General features: G+C 35.2%; 1 protein-coding gene across 1 annotated transcript; it reads right to left on the minus strand.

Annotated features, from left to right (window-relative positions):
* Nucleotides 1-2,138: 2,138 nt before the first annotated feature.
* On the minus strand, nt 2,139-26,934 carry LOC110457469 (short transient receptor potential channel 4-associated protein-like). The gene is made up of 24 exons (XM_021508766.1): nt 26,833-26,934; nt 21,908-22,030; nt 21,157-21,270; nt 20,775-20,835; nt 19,865-19,941; nt 18,306-18,465; nt 17,422-17,532; nt 16,746-16,808; nt 16,293-16,355; nt 15,388-15,510; nt 14,820-14,953; nt 14,161-14,240; nt 13,520-13,577; nt 12,802-12,860; nt 12,259-12,314; nt 11,837-11,882; nt 11,210-11,293; nt 10,607-10,697; nt 9,733-9,873; nt 9,085-9,196; nt 8,070-8,179; nt 5,930-6,078; nt 4,667-4,733; nt 2,139-4,154 (listed from the first exon to the last, which is right to left on the minus strand). Exons 1-24 carry the CDS (start codon nt 26,932-26,934, stop codon nt 4,032-4,034), a joined length of 2,307 nt encoding a protein of 768 aa, XP_021364441.1. The 3' UTR covers nt 2,139-4,031.
* Between the last annotated feature and the right edge of the window lie 271 nt (nt 26,935-27,205).

Raw genomic sequence — 27,205 nt, forward strand, 5'->3', positions numbered from 1 at the left:
TCATTAATTAAATGGGCAAGCACAGAAACGGACAAGGTTGCTTATAGTAATAATAATAATAATACATTGAGAAAGTGAAAGAACAAAAATTTGTGTCTGAAAAGTTGACTCCGTAATGTTAAAAGTTTTTTTTACTTACTAGACATTTTTTTGAACTTCCCTATCTGTTTACTATCAATGTTTATCTACATGTAAAACCATGCACATATATACACCCGTACTAAGAGCACCATTTCTATGACATTTAATAAGTCTCAATAGTGGCTGAACTCTGGTATTTCATAAATACAATCTAAACTTTGAAATTCAAGACAAGTCTGGATAAAAATGTTTGGAAACAAGAGATTTCCAATATTAACCCTTTCACCACTGTAGACCATGATGGACTCACCCAGATCGATGCATGGGAGAGTCTACTAAAGTTGCATAGGGGTTAAAGGGTTAAATGTCCTTTAATCTTGAATAATGACCTAATAAATATTCAAGAGTCATATTGAAATCCAACTTTTTCAGATTAACAAATTTCGGTGTAAATTTTGCTTCATGTACTAATTTATATCGGGGTACAATATAATTGATTGGTGAAGATTAACTAATGAACTTAATTTCAAAGATAGATTTTAAAAAAAATCCTTGCATTAAATGGATACTCTTGAGTATTATTAACTCATTCACCCCTGATGTTTCATAATGAACTATTCCAACCTATGAATTTGAAGAGTTCAAATGTGTCTTCAGGGGTGAATGTGTTACGGTAAAGAGTACCAAAGCTCTTGATAAAATTGCAAAGATTTCCTAGACTTATTTCCATTGGTAAGGTATTCATGCTTCATTTCAATTTTTGATGCAGCCAAATTACAAGTCATGGGTGAAGTGTAGGATTGACAGTGGCCAGTTTCTCAGCTTGACCGGTGGAATTTATATTTCTTTTTTGTTTTCCGTTTTCAAATATTCAAGCTTTCAAACAATTTTAATTCTGTAAAATCCATCTTGGGATGCGACTTATAAGCAAAAAGTGAAGAAAGTTAATTAAATAGTTATTTTGAAACATACCAATTGTATCTTGTATTTTGTCTTGATGGTACATATACTCTTTACCTTACACCAAGACTCCAATAATAAGGATCAATTTTACCCTGTTTGTATTAGGATACATCATGTTTATGTAATTATTGTTTAAATTGTCTCCCTTTTTGACAGAAACTAGGATACATTGTCTCCCTTTTTGAAAAAAACAACTAGTTTCAAAAGACATCACAAAATTAAAATGTAAAAATTAAACTATTCTCCTCCCACTGATATGACTGGTAGCTGGTCTATTTGATCACTGACAAGCCAACTGCTGTCAAAATATCATATTTTAAGGCATTTTTGAAATAAAAGATGAGATCAAAATTCATATAAATGGTTATCACACACATACATTGATACATCCACACAAATTCATTTAACATTTGGAGAAATAATAACAAATTATAATTTGCCAATTCATTATTTTCCTGACTAAACTCAATATTAAAATGTGAACACTTTACTCCCACCTACCAGGGAGTCTCTTGCACCAGGGAGTCTCTTGCAACAAAGCAGACAAACATGAAATTGTTCTTCACGTTTCTATAGAGTGGATCCATGCCCAGCTGTATCCAACTGTTCTGTACATGTATTACGATTCAGCATCCGTTGCTATCGGAGAAAAGGAATTGTTCTAAGGCAAATCCCGACTACAGAACTCGAGTTGCAAATATCAAATACATTTGTATATATATATATGTGGCTATTAAACAACAGTTTTGCCGTACCTATAACATACATTCAGCATCTCATTACTGTTTTTCTAATTCGTACCAACGGTTTAAGTAAGAATACCATTTATCATTCTGTAAACTGGTAAATTTTCACCATCAAACTTTCGCCCTTGCTGGTAAAATCTATATCTGCCAAACTTTTAATTTCGTCCTCCACTTTTAATCACTATGTGTATTATGTTGCTTTCTAAAGTTCGCTGTAATGATTCTAAAGAGTGAAAAAGGAGAAAGGTTACACTGCAGCAAAAAAAGTCCCGGTATACAGTACTTCTTAAACCCTTACACGATTGTGAAAATTAAGCCCCTTACATGATTGTGAAAATTAAGCCCCTTACACGATTGTGAAAATTAAGCTTAAATATACATGATAGGTAAATATGCGCATATTTTAATGAGTGGTATTATTTTATTGAAAAATAAAATAAAATCCTATTAAATGTTGGAACAAATATTATAATAAGCAGGTTATTATTCCCTAATATCTAATATTATAATAAGTCGGTTAAACTGTATCATGAATCAGCAAATTTTAAACGTTTTTTCATTCAAATTTGAGTTTACTTCTAAAAGGCACACTCACACAAAGCCGAACTAAAAAAAGTTTGCACAATCATGTGAAGAACAGACAAAAAAGAATTTTGGTGGAAATAGATCTTGATCAACTGCAACCAGTAAACAATATTTCTATCAATATTACATGTTCTAATCAGATTAACTTCAGAGTTTTCAAAGAGAAATATAGTTAATTTATTCAAATTATTGACATTCTGAAGACTTTTTTGTTGCAACCAGTTGAATTGATTCCCCTGAAGCATTTATCAAAATTGGCTATTTTTTACCCAAGATATTTGCATAGATAATATGCAACACCGAAAAAACAAAAGATTTTTTTTTTAGCTGCAAATAAGTAGTGTACGCTTACATAAACATTATCATAGACTTAGGGCTAGAAATTAATTTCATAAACCACTGGTTAGCTGGACTTGTAGTTTAAATTTTTATGTCCACATGCAAATTCTGCTTTAATACCCAATATTATTCAACATGATAGGTTATATAAGATTTTGACTAGTCAGTTGGGCCAGCAGTTTTTAGAACCACTGGCCCAGTTGGATATTTCACAAGTCTCGGACTATCAGGCTACCCTTACTGTCTAGTCCTGTATTACTACCAAGGAAAACAACCTCTGCCCAATACTAAGAAGTGAACTCTCGCGCCGAAGTTTTAAGGTAAAGGTCTGCCTCAGAGAAAGTCTATATTTACAACTTACAACACAATTACACACCTCTCGTGTACACATGCTGAATCTGAAAAAACACACATGCATCCATTACACTCAATATATATATATATAACACAATTTGTCCATGCAATTCTTAAAAGCTTCGGCTGGAGACTCCTTCCTCCACCAGAAATCGTATGACATAAGTTTTTCGATTTTCAATTTTTGTCGATCAAAAATACTGTTTAATCATTAAATCCTCTGTCCAGCAATGTTGATCAACAACAAACGGTATTACGCATATTCGCGAAAAAACTAAATTTATGACTATGTCTATATTTCAACACTCATGAATAATAGATTTGTATCATCGAGAGATGATAATTGGAACACATCTGGTTAAAACAATAGCCAGGGTGTAGGTGTCCTTTGTCAAAATCTCACCAACCGCAAAACAAATTCGGTCCATGTCATGGGAGGTAAAATTGAGACATCACAATGGTGTACAACACATGAAATTTTTAACCCCGCTGCAGAGCGCCGAAGCAGTCCAGCAGAAGTCGCACTTTCTCGTCAGAAAAGTGGCACAAGTCGTTTGCCGTCGTTTGCCTCTATACAGGGTCCAGCTTGCAAGGAGTGCGAGGCAATGACCAAGTCACAGTCGAGTGAATCTGTCTCCCTTGGTACTCGACTGAACTGTGGCCAATGGACTTCCACGGCAGAAGTCCCAATATCCAAGCATGCAGGACTGATCACCATGACAACCAGTTCCAGAACGCATGACCAACCAGCCGCATGAGACCATCATCCAAGGCTTGCGCGTCCACACTAACCAACAACGTAACGAAATTAACGGCAGAGCACAGCATGCTATGTAGTCAATGTAGAACTTAAATAGACACCATGATTGACAGCTGTACAAACTGAAACAAGACTTTGTAGCGACTGCGGAATAGCACTGCCTGTAGGCACAAGCCCATAGTTTATGTGAGTGGAAGACGGGTTCAATTGGGTCGATCACAGGGCATAGGAGACACGTAATGGAGGATTCCCGCCTTGTCGTCCTTATCGTCACACACTAGCACAGACACCGTCTGCTTCCAGTACTCGAAGCTGATGCGTGAACTCTGCAAAAATATTATTAAATCAGGTCTGAGGATTATAATATCATTATTCGTGGTTTATACAGACTTCTCGGCATGAAATTAGACATCTATTCCCAAACTTTTTGATATTTTCCAGGTTTAAGTTCTTGGAAACTTGATTTAGAATTTGCTTTTATAGAACAGATACTATTATTACATATCACAAAACTAAAACTAATCACAACAAATTCAAAACAATTGATAACCTTCATATGGGTCAATTTTATATCAACACAAAACTTTGTAACCCTCCTTCACTAGAAACCATAATAGAGTCCTTCATAGAAAGAAATACATGACAATTTATTAAATTTTGAGACAGGAAATGTATCATTCCTATATCACATAATGATCTCATTACAGAACTTCTAGCTCATAAGTTAAATACATTTTTTTCTGAATTCTTTAAGAGTGAAATTACAGCATTCGATATAATATAAAGCACTTTGTGATATCACACAGTTGCACCATGACATCACATTTCTAAAACTTACCTTTTCTAGAGCACTACAATCCTTGTCTTTGTGAAGATAATGGTCTTGCCAAAACGTCAATAGATCCCTGCAATGTGGAATAGACAGTTAATAATTGTTTGTAACATTGATGATAATTTCATGTTTTTATTTCCACTGCCTTCATTGGACTATGAACACAACTGGATCAGTGTCATTTTAACGCTTTTCCTCTCGCATGGAATAAAGTTAAGTCATCATGAGAAGCAAACATTTATGTGATGATAGCCAGTTTAGTTCAAGGAATACTACAGACAATACCAACACCCCAAATATTATGAAGTGCTTGTATTTACCATGCTTATAATAATAGATTTAGAATGTAAACAAGGCATCACAAGTGATACAAATCCCCTCACATTCACACATTGGGACATATGTAAGAGGAAATGTAGTCCCTAGAGCGATGACTAAGGTGGGTTTTTAAAAATAGTAAAAGTGACCTTGACCTTTAACCCAATAACCCGAAACGCGAACTTGTTCAAGGCAGTGCCATATCAAACACTTGTATGAAGTTTCGTATATTGTATTGAGGAATGAAGTCGATAGTGTGATGACAAAGTTTTATCTAAAAATAGTAAAAGTGACCTTGACCTTTAATCCAGAAACCTGAAACGCGAACTTGTTCAAGGCAGTACCATATCAAACACTTGTATCAAGTTTCATCAAATTGCTTTGAGGAATGAAGTCGATAGAGCAATGACAAAGTTTTTCTAAAAATAGGAGAAGTGACCTTGTCAGTTAACGCAGTAACCTGTAATGGGAACTTGTTCAAGACATTGTCATACGTAACACTTGTACATGAAATTCTGTTGAGGAATGAAGTCGGAAGAGCAATGACAAAGTTTTTCTTTTTAGAAAAACTTTGTCATAGAAACCGAAACGCAAACTTGTCCAAGGTATTGTCACACTACACACTCGTATGAAGTTTCATGGAATTCCGTTGAGGTCGCTAGAGCGATGACAAAGAGTGTAACATACATACGTACGGGGGAATCCTATATCCCCTCGCACTTTCGTTGCGAGGGGATAATTAAGATGTTAAATTTGTTTTCTTAAACATTCACACATGGAATACAAATCAGTTGAAAGGACCTACTTTATTTCTGGGATGGTCCCGTTTAATAGATCCCAAGAGATCGCTGATTACTCTATATAATTATGAGATTACTCTATATAATTCCGCAACATGACATTAAACTAATCATATTAGTGTTGACATCTACTAGTAATCTGTTTGCGCACCTGAAATTGCGTAGGAGATTTGCTGACCCACTGACATCCATCAGATCCTCTTTCTCATCCCGTAGTGCCTGCAGGTACTTAGGGAGCTGGCCCTTACGATTTGCAAACATAAGAAAGACCAAGGTGGTGTTCAGGCAGCTTACGTTTTCCTAAAGTGAAAAAAAACTCAGTGTCACCTTCAACATCAGTGGTCTTTATATATTTTCTTGTAACAATATCCTCAATGTAACTGCTGCTGTCTTAGAAGTATATTAAGGTCTTTGGAGTGTATTGATAAACGGAAACAAGAAGTACATCCCTAGTTGAATATCCAATGTAGGGAGACAGTATCACAATTTCCGCAAATTCTAATGTTTAACATTAAATTGATGAATATTGTATGTTTATTATTGACAGAACAGTGTGTTCTCTCAATATTAAAGTATTTAAAAGCACTCCAGTCATAGATTCAGGTTTTTTTAATCAATGAGTCACATGTGTCCATTTTTCTGTATTTCAGGAAAACCGGCTACCTATTTCACTACAGTGAAGTTTTTCAAGAACGATAACTCTTACCTGCAATTACTATGTGTATATGGTTTTATTATAAAATGTCAATTTTTATATCGTGAATAGAGAATTAATATTTCAGCATTTATTAAAATGATATACATTGATGCAATACTAATATATTTATATTATAATTTCCATTTAAAATCCTTAAAATTCTGACAACCTATTTTTTTTTTGTGGCAGAAAATTTTCTTTACTTTTAAGCAATATAACTACAAAATTTGAAGAAATTCTCCTGAGAAATGGTGACACAATCCTATTACCTTAAGCATAAAATCACTTTCGTTTTCTTCATATGGATTGCAAAAATCCTCTGTAACCAACTACCTGCACACAATATTCTTTCTTCTTAACTCCTTTACTTACCTGTGTGCGAGTTTATTACACAAAACCTACCTTCTGCTGCAGTATTTATCAGTATGAGGTTATATTTCTCCTGTCTTAGCCTGTGGGAGATTATATTTCTCCTTTCTTAGCCTGTGAGAGATTATATTTCTCCTGTCTTAGCCTGTGAGAGATCATCTTTCTCCTGTCTTAGCCTGTGGAAGATTATCTTTCTCCTGTCTTAGCCTGTGAGAGATCATCTTTCTCCTGTCTTAGCCTGTGGGAGATTATCTTTCTCCTGTCTTAGCCTGTGGGAGATTATCTTTCTCCTGTATTAGCCTGTGAGAGGTTATCTTTCTCCTGTCTTAGCCTGTGAGAGATTATCTTTCTCCTGTCTTAGCCTGTGGGAAATTTTCTTTCTCCTGTCTTAGCCTGTGAGAGGTTATCTTTCTCCTGTCTTAGCCGGTGAGAAATTATCTTTCTCCTGTCTTAGCCTGTGGGAGATTTTCTTTCTCCTGTCTTAGCCTGTGAGAGATTTTCTTTCTCCTGGCTTAGCCTGTGGGAGATTTTCTTTCTCCTTGCTTAGCCTGTGAGAGATTATCTTTCTCCTGTCTTAGCCTGTGGGAGATTTTCTTTCTCCTGTCTTAGCCTGTGGAAGATTTTCTTTCTCCTGTCTTAGCCTGTGAGAGATTTTCTTTCTCCTGGCTTAGCCTGTGGGAGATTTTCTTTCTCCTGTCTTAGCCTGTGAGAGAATATCTTTCGCCTATCTTAGCCTGTGAGAGATTATCTTTCTCCTGTCTTAGCCTGTGAGAGAATATCTTTTTCCTATCTTAGCCTGTGAGAGATTTTCTGTCTCCTGTCTTAGCCTGTGGGAGATTATCATTCTCCCGACTCAACCTGTGAGAGATTATCTGTCTCCTGACTCAACCTGTGAGAGATTATCTGTCTCCTGACTCAACCTGTGAGAGATTATATGTCTCCTGACTCAACCTGTGAGAGATTATCTGTCTCCTGACTCAACCTGTGAGAGATTATCTGTCTCCTGACTCAACCTGTGAGATTATCTGTCTCCTGACTTAGCCTGTGAGAGATTATCTGTCTCCTGACTTAACCTATGTGATATTGTCTTTTCCCCCCCGACTAATCTTTGTTTGATATTTACATTCAAAACTACCTGCGTGCGATTCTTTTTCTCCTGACTTATCTGTGTGAGATTATCTGTCTCCTGACTTACTTGTGTGAGATTATCTGTCTCCTGACTTACCTGTGTGAGATTATCTACGTTAATAATCTTGATTAGTTTGTAGAGGTAGTCGAGCTGTTTACTGAAGTCGCCAATATACATCAGTAATTTGTTGTCCTTTTTGGCATATTCTGCAAACAAAATACATTTTTCCATTTAGAAACTGAGCAGACATTTCATTATGCTATTTTTATATTTCATCACTGAATACACATATTTGCTTTTAGCTAAAAAAAAAATCATTTTGCATTGCTTGAAGATTTCTTTAAATTTAAAAAAAAATTGCAATCAAAGAATCAAATCAAGAAACTGTTTTTAGTCCCAATTAGCCTACGGATCAGCATACAGGGTGTCTTGCCTGATATGTGTGGCCTCGCTTTTGTATGGGCAGTCTTACCACCATATATGGTGCCTTGCCTCCGTAAGTGTCGTCTTAATTTGTATATAAGTGGTGCACTATCCCTATATGTGGTGTCTTTAACTCTGTATGTGGTGCCTTACCCCTATATGTGGTGCCTTACCTCTGTATGTGGTGCCTTACCCCTATATGTGGTGCCTTACCTCTGTATATGGTGCCTTACCTCTGTAAGTGTTGCCTTACCTCTGTTTGTGGTGCCCTAACCCTATATGTGGTGCCTTACCTCTGTATATGGTGCCTTTACCTCTGTAAGTGGTGCCTTACCCCTATATATGGTGTCTTACCTCTGTATGTGGTGCCTTACCCCTATATGTGGTGCCTTACCTCTGTATGTGGTGCCTTACCCCTATATGTGGTGCCTTACCTCTGTATGTGGTGCCTTACCCCTTTATGTGGTGCCTTAACTCTGTATGTGGTGCCTTACTCCTATATGTGGTGCCTTACCCCTATATGTGGTGCCTTACCCCTATATGTGGTGCCTTACCTCTGTATATGGTGCCCTGTCTCTGTATGTGGTGCCTTACCTCTATATGTGGTGCCTTACCCCTATATGTGGTGTCTCTGTATGTGGTGCCCTACCCTATACCTGGTGCCCTACCCCTGTTACTGGTGCCTTACCTCTGTATGTGGTGTCTTCCTCTGTGAGGTGCTCCAGAGACAACACCAGACTCCTGATGAACATGTTGGAGTCCACAAGATTCCTATTTACCGTGTTGATGAATTTCTCAAACTGTCAACAAACCAAATATTTTGTCAGTAACATAAGTTTCAAGCCGTGTTGATGAATAATAATATAATTCCCTAGCAGTACTATTCTTTCAATCTCCAAATAAACACATGCTATCAGTGAAACAATGTTGTAGCAGTATTAAACAAAGTTTTATTCACCTCTGAGTCATATATCACTCTCAATCTTTCAATTCGACTCGATGACTTTTCAAAAATTAATAATATATTTTACAAAATTAAATAAAATAACTCATTGTTTTTCAAAAGTTAATAGGAAATAATGTGATTAAAAGTAGATAAAACAGTATCGGAGGTTTTCAAGGAACCTCCCAGTAGACAAGGTAATACATTTACTTGTATTGTAAATAATTAACAGTTCATCATAATTAAGCAAAGGTATTCCAAAATAATTTCACTAACATGAAAACCTATGTAAACATGATTTGTTTGTTTTTTTAACTTCCATATATCAGGGAAGTTTTATCAACACTACTGTAATTGCCAAGTAAAATGTAGGATAGTTTGACTTTTTTTTACCTTTGCCTGTGTTGTGAGGATTTCTTCAAACGTCTTGAAGGCCTCGATGTTGAACTTGATGAGTTCTCCCAGCAGGTCGAAGCTGCTCTGTAGGATTTCTTTGTGTCTGATCTCGTGTTCCACGATATTGCTTGCTACATGCTGTAAAAGGTCATACAAAGATTAGATGAGCAACTCTTAACAGAGCATATCATATGTAGTGTGGAGGATGTGAAAATTCTACCAAAAAAAAATAAAGGGTTTAGAATTTGGGGTCAGAACTAAGACTTGCAGAGTTCATGATCCTAAATTTTCTGCACTTGAGGTTAGAATTCCTATATCTCCCCATACAGCTAAAACTCTTCTTTTTTTCTTTTTTTCTTTTTTAGTGAAAATGAAAGTGTTCTATAACTGCATCCGTTCTACAATGCAAGCTCACAAACTTATTAAATGTAATGTAATTTCATTGTCCATTATCATGTCAAAATGACGCGCACACCCATAGAGGACAGATTTATCCACCAGCCCCATGACTACTGTACTTGTCTTACATGGAAATACTTATCCTAAACCCCTAAATGAAAGAGAATATTAAGTTATTGTATAGAATGTCATTTAGATTTTTTTAGCCATCTGTTTTGATACTTAATGTAATTTTTTATCACCAAAAAAACCTTATTGCAAACTCCCCAAATAATTTGGATGAATAAGAAGGCAAAACTAAAAAGTATTGAAATTCCCTTTTCAATATACTTACTTATTGATGTTTTGAAACTTTTTTTCATGAAAATATATATGATATTGTATGATCTTTTTACTCCATAAATAGCCTGTCTATGACATAGGCAAAATACTTGAATATATACGGAAAACAGTAACAACAGCTAACACTAACCTGCAGCAGTCCTCGGCGCATTAAAAAGACTTGATCACAGTAAGACGTGTTTCCTCGTAGGTAGCTCTCCACTGCCCTGGCCAGCCAGAACCTTTAAACAATGTCGTTATATTAAGTCATTGTCCAAAAAGGATTAATCGCAGTCCTTGATTCTCTTCCAACAATCTTTTTTAATACCTTTCATTTAAATTTTTAAATCACAAGGTCACAATTTTTATTTAGTATTAAATAAAATATTTTCTATGATATTGAATTTTTTAAGTTGACACAGTTGTTATAAATGATAAAAGGAATTTGAAGTTTCAACAGCAGGAATGTCCCTAATTCATGGATATCCACTAGGAATGGAAATTGTTTCTTTTATTTCTTCTGTACGGGGCTAGACAATAAGGGTAGCTCAGTAGTCTCAGACTAGTGAAATCTCCAGCTTGACTAGTGGTTCTCAAATTCGCTAGCCCAATAGACTAGTCCAAATCTGGTATTGCTTATCCTGTGACGAAATTCGCACATGACTGCTAAAATTTGGAAACTCCTACCCCAATTGACTAATGGTATTCAAAATAAATTTCTAGCCCTGTCTGTGCGAAATGAAATCTAGCATACCTGAATGTGGAGGTTGTCGGTTCCTTCTTCATCACTTCAACAATCTTTGTCAACAGACCTTTACTTCCTTTACACATCAATTGTCTAAAAATATTACAAAACAAAAAGTTTATTTTTTAATCTATTTGTTAGAACTCAACAGCTCAAACACTATAAGGTCATATAGGGTAACACGATAGAGACGCTTGGAAGTTTTATGTCAGGATATGTCTTCACACATCAAATTTACAAATACGACTTTCCATAACATTGGTTAATCTTTACTGATCCAAATCTAAAGAACAAGTTTTTTGATTGGTTGATTTTAGACTGGATGAATTGAAAGCACCAATAACAGCTGTTTTAACATCAAATTCTGTCTTTAATCCTTCCTGCCACATACATTTTTCTGAACCTTCCCAATGACAACGCGATCATAATGATATATAATTCTATCTTAAATTTAATCCATCATGAATATCGTCTTTTTCTTTCTTTCAATATGATTAAATGCCAGCTGCTGTACATAAAACCGTATGTAATGTTAAATGTCAGGATATAGATAAGTAACGACACAACTGTTGCACAGCTATGAAGTATCAAAGCACTAGATTGTATGTGAAGACCTACTCCATAAGCTATACTTACCGATTAACATTTTCTAAGCTACCTAACGCCAAAGAACCAGCTTTCACTGAAAGGAGATAAATGACAAATTGCAAAATATTGTGTTGTAAGTGTAAATTTACAGAATTCTGCAAAATTCCATCCATGATGGTAATTTTACAAATCATCAAATCAGAGTTACAAGAAAAAGATCTGATAGTCCGAAGATTCCCCCTATAATGATTAAGTTATTTTTCAATTTATAAATAACATTTCATCACCCAATGTACATGTATTTAATTTACATTTCTACATTAGTAAATAGGCTTATTAATTTTCACAGTTATTTCAATTTCAAGATTTGATTATTTTTCAAACATATTGTCAGCCTAGTAAAATGTATTATTTGTTGGTCAAACGAGTCCTTGACATTTTTTATATTCCATCTGTCAATATTTACTTACAATTAATTCTCTTCACTTCATTGAGTTCGTTCTTTGATAACAGAAGATGCTTGTAACTGGAAAATAAGAAGAAAATGGTCATAGGGTTTTACATCAGAAAGCGTAAAGTGAATTTACTGTGTATTTATATTTGCTGTTATGATCAATTTTCCCTCGTCACAGAGGGCGAAAAAATGTGAAATTTTGTCTGCTGCCGAAATTTTTCCAGCATACAATATTCTCATTGGAATAGTCCAAGAGCCTGTTCGTTAATGCGGAACAACCGGTTTGTCTGTTTTTAAATACAACATTTTCAGGTATAAATTCTGGTGGACCTGAAGAAGTTTATGCAGGCCTTGCAAGGCTTCGCAAATGCTCACCTGAAATCAGCATCAGATTACTAGGCCCGACCTTATTTCATATTCAAACAACTCTGGTTCAACTGTTTGGATCACAATAAATGAAAGTGGCCCATACCATTTCCCCAAACAAATGACATGCCATTGATAAACAGAAGACATTTTACAAAAGTCTTGGACCAAATTTCAGTCTTTAAATACTTACTCTGAGTGATCACAGAAGCTGTGTACAAGTCTCAAAAACTGAATTTTCAGTGCCACCTCCTGTCAAAAAAGGGGAAAAAAAAGATGTTCAATATAAAATATAACTAAGATATGTGATAAGATAACACATTCTTCCTGTTATTTTTTTACCTGGATTTTTTTAAACATTTTCCTTTATACCATGTTTACTCATTAGACTTCATTGACTTTTGAATTAAATGTATTCAAGGTTGCAAATTAAGGCGATGTGAGACAGGTAGGTTATAATTAACACCTGGTGGTAATAAAAACCTTGGAATATGTGTACTGTTATTTGAACCCAGGCCGTTTGTCAACCAATCTAGCTTTTACATATTATCCCATTTCATTTGGTTCTTGATAGTGTATCCATTGGATATTCACAATTCTTACTCCGAAGAGTCAAGAAATCATGGCATATATAAATACATATATATCCAACAGGAAAAAAAAAAGAGCAAATCTGTAACTTTGTAAAAAAAAAAATCAAATGTACAAATTTCATCTTCAGTATAACGAAAATGACATCTGAACATCTAAAGTTCATTTGGGAGTATTTTCAAATTTAAGTTTCTAGAGTTTACATTACAGAAGCTAGCAAACAGATTGAAATGAGTTATGGATTGTGAAAATTGGTTTGATTTTGTTCATGTACACTCTCAATGATTCAGTAGTTTGGGTATCTAGCAGGACATACGTACCGGACTACATTCACAGGCTGCATTGTGACCTCGTAATCTATGCCGAGTACTGTGTCTGCTGCAAGAACAAATAGAAAACTCTTCACAATCCTCATATAAATATATGCTATCATGATTATAGGGTTTGCATTTGAATAAATTTAGTTTCATATCTGAATGTTTAAACTAAAGATCATGTGATTTTTGCTTTAAAATCAACAAATAAGACTTGTATACAGGACTAGACAATAATAGTACCCCACTAGTCTGAGACTAGTGAAATCTCCAGCTGGACAAGTGGTTCTACAAACTGTTTGCCCAACTGACTGTCAAAATTTGATATAACGTATTATCTTGAATAATATTGGGTTTATAGTGGAAATGCACATGGACTGGTAAAATTTGAAAGTACTAGTCTATCTGACGAGTGATTTTAAAAATATATTTCTAGCTCTACCTGTAATATGTACAACTTCGAATTCCTATTTCAGCACTGTTTCAAAACTATCCAAACTGAAATTCATTATTTATTCACCTAAAGTATAATTGAGTGACGTGTGTGTGGTGTTTTTTTTTACATTGCAAGGAACGTCAATCAATCTCATTAAATATGCTGATCGAGATAAAACTAAACCATTACCACACAGGGATACTCCACTTACACTTGACATTTCCAGATAAATTGGTCAAACAGTTCACTAAGACCTGGTGCTAACTTCAGTTCTGCAAGCTTTCTTTGTACCTGTAATAGACACAATACATACAGTTCTTAACGTGTAATAAGCCCAGGGGGCCCATACACTTTGACTTGAAAATGGAGTTGGTTTATAATATTGGAGTTCTCCTGTAATGAAACAGTATCTGTTGTTTTTCCCCCCATCAAACTGTCATGGATATAGACTTGAAAATGGAATTGGCTTATCATATTGGAGTTCTCCTGTAATGAAACAGTATCTGTTGGGGTTTTTTTCCCCATCAAACTGTCATGGATATAGGTGGGCTTATTACCAGGCATGGGCTTTAATGGCAAATCAACTGTATATTAATACATCTCAGTACTGAACACAGCTTGTTATCCCTACTCAGACTGCATTGTACAAGAGGGATGACTGACAGATTTTCAGAGATCCTATTTTCAATTAAGAATCCGAGGGTAGAATTTAGATTACCACCATGACAGGGACAATCTTGAGGTCAATATAAACCTTTCAAATACATTATGTTCTTAAAGCCGTTCAACATAATTTGAGTCTAAACGGAAGAAAGTTCCAGTTACGATTGCAATAATACAGTGTTTCAATGATATGGAGTTTCAGTGTACCTTTTTACGGTGTTTGCCGAGTAGGAAGAGACCCAGGACATACACAACCTCTACTCGTTGTACTAACTCCTCCGTGATCTTTAGACCTTGTTGTACATTCATTGGGCCGCCAGCAGACGTTGGCTCTGAGATACCTACAAGCAGACATGTACAATACTTGTGACAGTGTCAACATAAAATGTGATAGATCAAAAATTCTTCAGTTCCGGTCAAGACTGAAACCGCCGGCTTATTCACAGATCTGATCATTTCTACCAAATCAACATTTTGTAGAACCTAATTTATGTAAAAAGAACCAAAAATCCTGTTTTCTATATCTTTAAACAATATTACACAATAATGAACTCTATATTGAAAATTTGATACCATCAATTTAACACGGCAACCATAACACTTTTGTTTTACACAGCAAGCTCATCTGATTGGCCGAGACAATTGAAAAAAAATAATGCAAGTTTCTTTTTGTCCCCCAGTCTATCAATTTGTGTGAAGAGCAAGAGGATTATTTCTGTCCCCCAGTGTATCAATTTGTGCGAGTAAGGTATAATTCCTGTTGCAGTCCCCATACCTCCGATGAAGTCCTCCAGGTCGTCCATTGCTGGCGTGTCATACATTTCCTCCGCCATCTGGTTTTCTATCCATTCCATCCAACAGTCGAGCTCACTAACCATACCACGATACCGTGGGGTGTCTGTAACAAAAGTTTGTTTGGGGGGTTTATGTCTTAACAACAACTCAGATCCTATGACAGTGGTGTCAACACATATACTAGGGCAAACTCAATGGCCACTATAAAATGCTATAATCATGGAGCTTAAATTATGAACTCTTATATCTTATAACTATTTTTTCATACATAAATACATCACAGAAATGTTCTATACTGTGAAATCACTAATTTTTGAGGTTTTTTTTTAATTTTGTTTATTTCTTGGGAGATCTTAATCAACAAATTCATGGGTCCAGAAAGTAAGTACAACTTTCATACAAATCAATTCTCTGTTTGAGTTGGTTTTCACAGTGCTTTTTTACCTGAATTTTACAACAACCTGTTCCTTTATGAATTGGGAAAATAAAGCATTATTTTTATTGAAATTGAGAATATGTATTTCTCATTTTTGGTCATTTTGGGAAAATAAGGCACTTTTAGCTAGGGGAAACAGATTGAATCCAGCTGTAAAACTGAGCAAAAAAAAATCAATGATTCGTAATCCACGAATAAATGTACCCAAGAAGTGCAGTATGTCGGGGAAACCACGAAATTTTGGCTTACCAAAAGTATCTTAATTTTCACAGTATGTACCATGTGTGGTATTATCATTTGTTGTGACATCACAAGTAATAACAATAATTCATCTAAAATTCAGTTTAGGGTCTTTCAATACACAACAGTGGTTCTGAAGGTACATGAGCCCATTACCAAAAGCACACAGTCACAAGTCCTGCTGGAATGTATAACAAATAGTAACTTACAATCTTTTGCCACAGCTAAGTTCACCAGTCTTGGTAGAAGGTCTGGTATCGCAAGCAACAGTTCTGTGAACAGAAAATAGAAGAGAGTGGAATTCACAGGTAACAATATCATCATAAATATATGCCTAAGTCTGTTTGTAAACAAAAACACCAATTTTCAACACAGCCAAAAAGTCAAATTTAGACAGCAGCTTGTGTAGTACTGTCTGATCCAAACTGTAAGTGTTTCCGTTTTGAGTGGTCTAAAGAAAACAAAGAAAGTACTGTGGCACAGTTCACATGCCCCCATATTTGCAAAGGAGCGCAGCACTGCATACAACTTTCTTTGACTAAGTGAAAATTCTGATTAACTTGTTTCATCATTGTTCTAAAACAGTTTATATTTGAATAACATTCTACATTCAGTCGAAAGTTCTGAAGGTTACAACTTCAAATGTTGATAGATCCACGTACCTTGGTTGATGTCTCGTATATTCACAAAGCCTCGACTTCTTTTCTGTTTATTTTGTTGAAACACTGCAAAAAAATAAGTTCAAAACTGAAGAAAAGCATGTAAAATCACAAAAGAGATTTCTTGTTACAACAATGGAAAGATATTCAGGTGATCGAAAAATTCCTTAAAGCAATTTTTCAAATTAAATATGGATTCATTCATGTGAACCAGTATTTTTGAACAGTAAATAGTCGGCTTTATTAGAAACTGTTGTATACACAGTCATCAAGTTCATTATTGTGGTCTCAGGCAGCAATATCAATCAGGATCTATATCATATGAACGTTAACCCTTTACCCACGGTAGACAATAATAGACTCCTCCATCTCAATGCATGGTAGAGGTTACTAAAGTTACTTAGGGGTGAAAGGGTAAACAATCTCAATCAGGATTTGACTAGGCAAAAAGGAGTTGTCAGTGAAAACGAAGGGTCCAATACTCTATTCTGTGCTGCTGACGAGTTCACTCACTCTGGTATTTTATCTTAACACATTGAATGCTGATTTCGCCTATGCTGACAGGATGCAATCGTAAATGAGAATCAACATCGACCTTCTGTGGAATTCCTTTAATCTAAAGGATGACTGCTACCTGTACGGTACGTGCAGACATGATTTAATGATATTAGTTACGTACAGGAAGATTTGTTTTCGTAGATGTCAAGGTCAGATATAGCCACAGCCAGGATCCTACAGAAGTTAGCCAGCTGGTGATCCTCAAGGGTGCTGATCAGGCCCCGCAGGTTGTCTGTAACACAGGCGTATAAAATCAGTGACATTATCACCAAAATGATGGAAGGACGAGTGCATCAAAAGTTAAATCTAGATCATGTCACATAGAATGACATGCCCTTTACAGTACACAAGGAAATTTTCAACACAGTCAAATTTTCACGTTTTTGGAGTCTTCTACAAAGAGGGACAAATTTATTATGGTAGCAAATATGTGTGAAGGGCAAAAAATAAACACAGGATTATACTTATGATAAGAACAAATTTGACCGCGCGAAATTTAACAAGTATATAATATCTTATATTATAAATGACATACATGTTTCACTTGATTTGCCACGGGTAAAAAAAAACCAATGCATTTTTTGCTTTACTTTGTTATTTATAATACTATAAATACTTTATTTTTAAGCGATTACTTTCGCTTTTTTTCACAAACTTTGAATAAGCAAAACCTTAGTCTGAAATGCTGACTCCATACAACTTTGATAAAATATACTTTTTTTTACGAAATCTAAAGTTTGCCCTATCAACTAATATCTTTATTGTTGAGGATATACTTCTAATGTGAGTTTATATAGGTGACCAAGATATCGTCAAAGCTACCAGTCATTTCCAATGAACACATTACTATCATCAAGTATATAGAAAAACAACATGACTGTTGACAATATTTAGCAATCATCGTGTATTCCAAAGACAAAATCGAAGCTGAATTAAACAGCAGCAAATATCTGCAAATATTTCTGAATTATTAAGTCCACAAGGGACACTGTTGGGTGTACTCACGGATTCTGTGAAGGTCGAGGACCTCCCTGCGTGATTGAAGCATGTCCTCCACCAGTTGACACGAGTTGATGAAGGTTTTCTGGTGAGCCAGCAGAGTGAACACATAATTGAGTACGTCATCACTCGCCATCAGCTGGGCAGTGACCTTGTCGCCGATACACTGTTAACACAGAGACAGTGCTGATTAAAACACACATTCAGACAACTACCATTTTATTTCACAGCTGAAGTCAAGGACTTCCTGTCTGATGATGTAAATGATGCTAAAATTCAGATCATTTCAAACATGATTTGAAAATTTGTCTTGAAATTTCTTTGAAATGCTGTCAAAATTTAACCAAACTTCTGGAGGGTGGTTCTGTTTAGCATTTACAGATAGTTTTGATTTTTTTTTTAATTTTCGCCATGATTGCAGCCTGAAAAACATAATCCCTCAAATATGTTGCCCTTTTGATAGCAATTAAGGTAGGACTGTTGACTATAATATTTTAAAACAGTTCACATTTCTGTCTGGAAAAATGGTTAATTTTTCTAACTCCAATAGTTGTGAGGAAAATCCAGTCTGTATACATGCATATACCGGGTAGATATCAGCTGATACGATGACCAATAAAAAGACAGCATTGTAATTTATTCAATTATTGCATCCCTAAATTGATATCTTTGAATCCACTGAAACAGATAGATCCTAAATCTATGGGTTTTTTTATCCACTTTCATTAGTTTTAAAGCTTCAATCAAGTTTTAATGCTCCAATCGTGAAGACTCTGATATTGGCTTGCTGTCATATATTGCATATTTAAAAAAAAAAAATCGTCAATGATAATGTTAATTCACTGTTGTGACCTTGAGCAGTTTTAACAGTTGGTGAGAATTTAAATAGCCCTATTTGCAACATCTTAATTTTGAGACATGCCATTTGTTTTTGATTTGATGCTACTGTGAAATCACTAATTTTTGTGGGATTTTCAATTAATTTTATTTAACACTTGCTTACACTGAAGTATTTCCACATAAACCATGTCAAACCCTTCAAAACCTTTGTTATCGTAGGTGACGATGGAGAATAAATGCTGACCATCATATTCATCGCTTCAATATACCCGTCTGCCATTTTTATGACTGTTTTTTTCTATTTGAAATTTTCTTGCACACCTTTGATTATTACTAGGGTACACTGCCGGGAATATCAAAAGTAATAACAAAACAACCAATCAGAAGCCTTCTACTATATGCGTTCGGTATAGCAATAACCTGACGTCACACTACCTGTTTACCGATCAAAACCTACAGACACAAGAAACTGTATATGCTGTGCGTATCATTGACGACCTGACTTATCAGAACGGCATATGCCGTGCGTAGCAGCCTAGGGGGTGAATTAATTTAAATTCATAGGTCAATGAAGTAATTACAAGTTTGATATAAAGCAATTCTCTACTTGAGTGGGTACTCTTAATCCACAAATTCATGTACCCTCGAGACAGGTTTTTTGTCGGAAAACCATGAAATTTGGGCCCTACAAAAATATCTGATTTTAAGTAACCTGGGTAACCTACCGTTGTGGTAACCTTGGTGAGGATCTCTAGTACCAGACTTTTTACCCTCAGCAACAGCTCCGATTCTGGGAATCCAACTGTAAAGAAACACCAAAACTACTGTAAAGATTGTTCTTAATTTTCACCATAACTGTATACCAGGAAATTTTCGCTGTAATTTATTTTTTGCCTCCCCCCCCCCCCCCCCCCCCTCCGTAATAAGGGTGGATTTGTCATACAGCAAATATATTTAAACAACCTCATACACATAGTAATGAAATGTGAAGGGCGAAATTAATACAGGGCGAACATTGATTTCATTGGCAAAGGACAAAAGTTTGAACTTTACGATCATTTTCCGGGCATTCTCTATATATATACATACATGTAGCTAGGCGATCATAGTCTTCCTGTTTTATTTTACATATATACATACATACATGCATATGTATATTTAGTGATAATGATATTCTCTCAAAAAGGAAAATCCCTCAGATTAGTTTGAACTTATTTTTTCCGTTACTGTAGAACTACGTGCTAATGCCACTAGACCAGTAATCTGTGAAAAAATATATTCTACAAAATTGACGTGCTTTAGCAAGGCTGCAAAAAGATAGGGACCAAAAATAATCCCTCTTCAGTAATCCACATAAGGTCATTTAATTGCACATCGAGTTCAACATTTCAGATAAAGTCTCCTATTGGCTTACTGAAACAACTTCACTTAATCAGGCGTCACGATTCACCGCGATGCACTTGTACCGTGATTATTTTTGTTTGATTCGATTCATGATATGTTTTTCCGGATTTTCGATGAGTCAGGATCTGAATATTAGTGTATGCCGAGATATTGAGATACGTATCGAATTGTAGGTAAAGTGTATCGTGACAGCTCTAATTCTGAAAGACACATTTGGACAAATATATTTACCTTTGACTTTCCTCCCAACCTTAGGGAAGACAGTGTTAAACATGAGGATACGGAGAAGTACCTGCAGAAAACAACATGCATTTAAAGAAATGTCAAAATTTAAAAGTAATATTCCGACAAAAACGCCGCACAGATCAGATGTTATAACTTGAATTTTGATGGGTTTAAATGTTATTGATACTGAAACAGCATTGTTTTATATTTTAACATCAGCTTACAATAATGAACAATGAAACAGTCATCAGGACCTTGATTGAGGACGTTAAAGCATTCAGCTCAAATGAGCCTGTTTTAACAAATGTTACTGTTTTCTACTCATATGGGAAATCTAAGATGATTTTGTAACTATCCACTCCACCAGAAGTCGATTAATTGTAATTACCTCCACTCCGCCATGTTCGTAAAACTGTGTGGCGTACTTGTTCTGTTCTTCATCCAGGGAGGCCTCATCTTGGCTTCTCCTGGGTTCAAAGTTCATCAAGTTCCCAAGCAGGGTCTGAAACCAGGAATACGACAGGTCAGTGGATTTGTTATAAGTGTAATAATGTATTTAAATTTCAAAAGAACCTAAATGCTTTTAGCTTGCTACTAAATTACATAAAGCAAGCTATAAATCAAGGATTGCCTTCTAACTTGTTTAGGAAAGGCATTACAAAGACTTCAATTTGTAACTAAGTACCAGGGTATATGCATTTACTTGATAGTTAAAAAAATTAACACATTTATATATATATACATTTTTATATAACAAGTTTGATGGACTTTCACCATTGTGACTTAAGTGGTTTCTCTGGAGTTTTTTACAGTCATTTTGTAAATTTCAGATCAACTGCATCTAAACATATTTTTGTAAATCCAAATGTATGCAGAATACACATGCATACATGTACATGAACTGCAACATAGTGTTTTCAATATTCCACTAGCCTGGCTCCTGGCGCTAGTAGACATTTTCAGTGCTTGTGAAATATGTTGGACAAGTATTTCCTGCAGGTAAGTACATACTGTAGATATGAAATCCTTCCTCCATGATTCATGGTAATTTATGTTAAGAAGCATGGTAATGTGCAGCAAAACAGAAACACAACAATAACAATTATTATAACAATAAATAATGACGAATGTGTTTTCACCTTGAGATTTTCCCAACAGAGGTCATCTTCAGCGTCTAAGCGGACGCTGAAGTGATCAAGCTCGGCAATCAGTTCAGGAATTCCACTTCCATCACTAAGGTCTTCTACAATGTGTTCAGGTAACTGTGAAAAAAATACAATCATAAATTACTTATAATATTCCGTTAAAAAAATATACAATTCCAAAATATTTCTTTAAAAAGTAATCAGACCAAAATACCTGGCAAAGATGATCAGGATACAGTTACAGTAATTAAAGATTGTACCAGACTGAATTTATGAAGTAACATTTTTAATTGAATATCCATAAAATCTTAATATATATTTATAACTAGAAGTACTGTTACGTATACACATACAGAACTTTATCCCCTGGCATTTAAAAATGGGAACTTAACATATATACCTAGGTACTATAAATACATCACCAATGCAGATCATTGCTGCAGAGACAAATGAATTCAGAAAAATATTACCTTTTATATCATTTCTCGGAGGAAAATACAATACTAAGTGTATTAACATGCATGACATTCACATTAGATATGTTCTGACAGTTTTCGGCGTTACAAAATCCTAGAAGTGCATCGTCTTTGACATATCATGGAGCATTGGCCACAAATTTCACCAATATGGCTTCATTATTTTAACAAGCAACCATTTACATTACTGCTGAGAACAGATAGAAGTTGACAGATTTGAAAGCTTCACTAGCTATTGAAGCTATATAGTTAGCTTTACCACGTAGGCCACAGATTTATTTCCGATTTTTTTTTATAAAAAGAGACCTCGCAGAACTTAAATTCAAGGGAAAACTGTACGAAATTTAAACAGATGTCTGGTACTTTCTACGAATTCGCTATAAGAAATGTTTCTGACAGATGCAATGGTAACAGAACCATTGACATAATAAAATTAAATTGAAAAGGTCATTACTTTCTGGTGATGGTGGACTTAAAATTACAAGAAATATTTTTACTTCATTACTAACTGGTCACCAACCTTTTCCCAGGTTTACCAAATTACATGTTACTGTATGATTTTTGCTGCATTTTGTGACTTAACATTCTTTCAGTATTAGCAGGAATTAATTAATATTCCAGTATGTTTATAGCAGCATGGTCTCAATGGCTTTTACTTGACCTTGACATTTTGCAAATTCAGAAGTCAAATAATATTCTCTAATGTCACGCTATCACACATTAGTACAATTTTGACAGTTTTCGAGTGATATTTAAAAAATTCTGATATTTTATCTAGAATGTTTCTTGATAAATACTACCCATGGTAGTTCAATTTCAAGATTTTTTTTGGTTCAAAGTTGGTTTTTTTAAAAGAGAGCGCTTAACTCAGAGTTAGATTTCATCCATTTTTTGGCAATAATTAGTACCCATATTGGTACACCATATTACAGGCTATGAAACTCAAGTTTTATTTCTGCTAGTTGGTGTACATGTGCCGATTACAACAAAACATATTGCTTTTATAAATACCATACTGAACTACAATTATATATATATATATATTGTCCTGTTCTAAGGACCAGAAATCAACATTTAAACAGGCTTCATAATTCTCCAAAATATCATTGATGTATACGCTTTTTTCGAGTTTTCTGTACAATTGTGGTAGCATGACCTTGAGATATTTGGAGAGTCAAAACACAAACTACATGTCTAATTGACAATTTTCTCTATAAAATTATGCAAAAATGTTACTTTTAAGGGATTTTCCCCCCTTTTTCCTTTCATGCATCCAAATTACTCACTGATGTGCACAAATATACCTCATAATAATACTTAATGATTTATGCTGAAAGAATGATGTTTCTTGTTCCAAATGAAGTATTTCCCAAAGGGAAAAAGGGCAGGCAAAAGGGCACATTTGACCAAAAAGGGCACTTTAAATTTAATTAGCAGCTAATTAAAATGCCCTTTATGGCCTAATGTGCTTATTAAAGTGCCCTTTTAGCCTCGCATTAGATCGAAAAAGGGCACTTTATTAGCCGTTAATTAAGGTGCCCTTTGTGGCATGCACTCTCATTGGATCTATAATTAAGGGCACCCAATAAGCCTTTGGTTAAGGTGCCCTTTTTGGCCTCACATTAGACAAATAGGGGCACTTTATTAGCCGTTAGTTAAGGTGCCTATTTTGGTTTAACATGCTATTTTTCCTGTCACTTATTTAGCAGACGCAACAGCCCTGCTTGACTGTAAATAGCATCTATTCTCCTTATTAATATTATAACCACCTTAGGTTAACTATGAAAGACTTAACTGCCTCTGACATTATCTGGGGCCCTGACCCTTGTCTTCTTGCTGCTTCAGTGAACAAGATAATTGGCCTACTGATCATGTAGGTGTCATTAGGTAGGGGCTGTGTATTACAGACTTTCACTGACCAGGGCAGTGGTTGAGAGGGAATGGGGAGGCATACATGGTGTACTGACCAGGGCACTGGGTGGGAGAGAACGGGGAGGCATACATGGTGTACTGACCAGGGCACTGGGTGGGAGGGAACGGGGAGGCATACATAGTGTACTGACCAGGGAAGTGGTTAGGAGGGAACGGAGAGGCATACATGGTGTACTGACCAGGGCAGTGGTTGGGAGGGAACGGCGAGGCATACATGGTGTCGATAAACAATCCTATATCTATTTTTTGTAAAAAGGGCATGGCGCCTGGGAAAAGGGCATAGCGCGGTGCCATGCTAATCGGGCTTGTGGAAAACACTAAAATGGTAAAAGAAAGAACATATACATTTTTAGTCCCTTTTGTTTATTTTCAATTTCAGCTTTGAACGTATTACTGCAAACAATATCTTTTACCCAACTCCAGGATTATCACCTATAATATGAGAGTTGTGTCCAACCTGCTATATGCATCTCCAACATATTCCTGTCTTATAATAAGAAACTAACCACTTGCATCTTATACGGTCACTGACCACACTAAATGATGCAAAACTCCAGAGCTCATCCAGGGGCTATATACCGCATTGCTTGAAAGCAAGCTTGCCATGCAGTAGAGCAGTATTTTCGTGGACTGCTACATAAACACTGCGATAACTTAGCCTCTGACAATGAGAGATTATTTTTATCTATATTGCGTCGTCAGAGCTACAAAGCGGTCCTATGCCAACTAGTGGAGCAAAATCAAAATCAAAATTCATATGAGTATAAGGTTATCCAAAATATTGCATAATTATTGAAAAAACAAATCCTTACTAATAAAAAAAAAACTTTCACAAAATTAGCCAAGCCCATCTTGGGGATAAATAGAATGCTAGTCGTTTCGGGACATAACAAGACTTTTCGGGACTTAATTTTGGGACACATAACATATCATTTACGGACACATAAATTTTTCACTTATACATTACATTTCGCTCTCGTTTCATATAAAGTCCTGTAAATACACAAGTATGGTTTTAGTCTATGACCTGCGTCCCGACTTACCAGATTGCTAGTGCTTGAGGGGATACCTACCAACATTTACCCGATTGACTGTGTGCTGTTACCTGGTGAAACTAATCTTATTATTAAATACAGATCTAGAGGAACTAATTTTTCAATTCACTCTATTCTCCATTATTGACATTAAGAGACGAATAAGTTATTGATTCTAACAATGTATTAAGCATTTTATTTTTGCTATATTGAAATTAAATTTTAGACATGAGAATCAATTCATCAAAACCGGAAAATATTTTAAACAATGTTTTTATGTTGTGTCTGTGTGAATATTATATATATTTATTCATGTTTTATTAAAATCATGTAATTGTAAATGTATGACGGGAGGCTATGATAAGTTGTAATAACTTTTATCCAATTGATTGTGTTTAAATAAAAAAGACAATGGTATCTACAGAAGAAAAAAGATATATATCCCGAAATGACTTTTGACATGTCTCGAAACAATCCGAAAAAAGTCCTGTCTTGATACTGAAACAACCCGACACTGATAAATAGAAACGACTGTTATGCCAGATCATGTGTGGTGTTATTTCAATTATTTGTTTCTTTATATTGCCTGCATCACCAAATATAGTTTTACTACTTATACTGCCATGTTAACTACAATTTCCATATTGGGTCATGACACCCATATAAGACATCTGACCAATATCGGAAGAGAGACAAACTTTCCAACATGGCAGTCAATTTAGATTTCGATTCCACTTGCTATGTTAACTTGATAATTTAACAACATTTAAGGCAGAGTTTAACCTCAAGTTATACTGGATATCAACAGAAATAGTTCATATTACAAACCTATTAATAGGAACAATGTGCTGTCAATTAATTCTAAAATCTAAAAACTAGTACACACCAAGTATAATGTATACATTTACGAAAGGGTTCAACTTTACTTTACCATCAGGGGTAATCCTGGAGGGGGCAATGGGGCCATTGACCCATCAAAACTGAAATTGACCTCTCCATGTCTTACAAAGAATGACCTCTCTTTATTTTGATATTGACAAAAAAATGCTAAAAATGGCCCACTGCTCTCAAATTCCAGGATTTTCCCTAGACATTGTTTATTTTCATGCGTATTAGGTGAAAACTAAATATTGTGTCAGTCAAAATTATGATTATCCACAGATCCGATAATATGGTTTCGTCAAGACGTCATTCAAGACAAAAGTAAACACTGGAAAATGTTCAATGACAACACCTCATCTATTTTGAAATTTCTTTTCATCAAAAACAAAAATCCTTCTATATTTCCTAAAATTTCATACACAATATAAACAAATGTATACTCTCAAAACAAAGATGATCCAATATAGAATGCATAGTTAACTCACACATAGGAACTGCATACATAGGTCCATGACAAATTGAAAACGGATACAACAATGTCAGGTCACCATCACATTTTGGCGAGCAATTTTTCGCATTCAAAGACCATACTCACCTGACTTATTCGTCTGTATGAATTTCCTGAATATTGCCATAGCTCATGAGCAAGGAATACAGAGTTTTTGTTAACAGATTTGGCTATTTTTCGCCCAAGCATATTTCTTTCGATGTGATCTTTTTCTGTGCTCGGCGGTAAAATTTTCATGCGCACATAATTTGCGCACTTCCGTACAGTCGCTGCAATCATTATGCATAAAAACATATCACATACAAAATTATTTTCATATACTTCAAAAACTTAATTGCCTTTCAATGTTATTTTCATATGCAAATCCATATGCAAATATTCGAGTAGTACTTTATTCTTATTCAAAAGTCTAGTTGTACGTATCATTTCTTTTTATTTTAAACGTTCTAAGTGTCCGGGT

Source organism: Mizuhopecten yessoensis, unplaced genomic scaffold (genome assembly GCF_002113885.1).
Source record: "Mizuhopecten yessoensis strain PY_sf001 unplaced genomic scaffold, ASM211388v2 scaffold9157, whole genome shotgun sequence".
In the NCBI taxonomy this organism is placed as follows: Eukaryota; Metazoa; Mollusca; class Bivalvia; order Pectinida; family Pectinidae; genus Mizuhopecten; species Mizuhopecten yessoensis.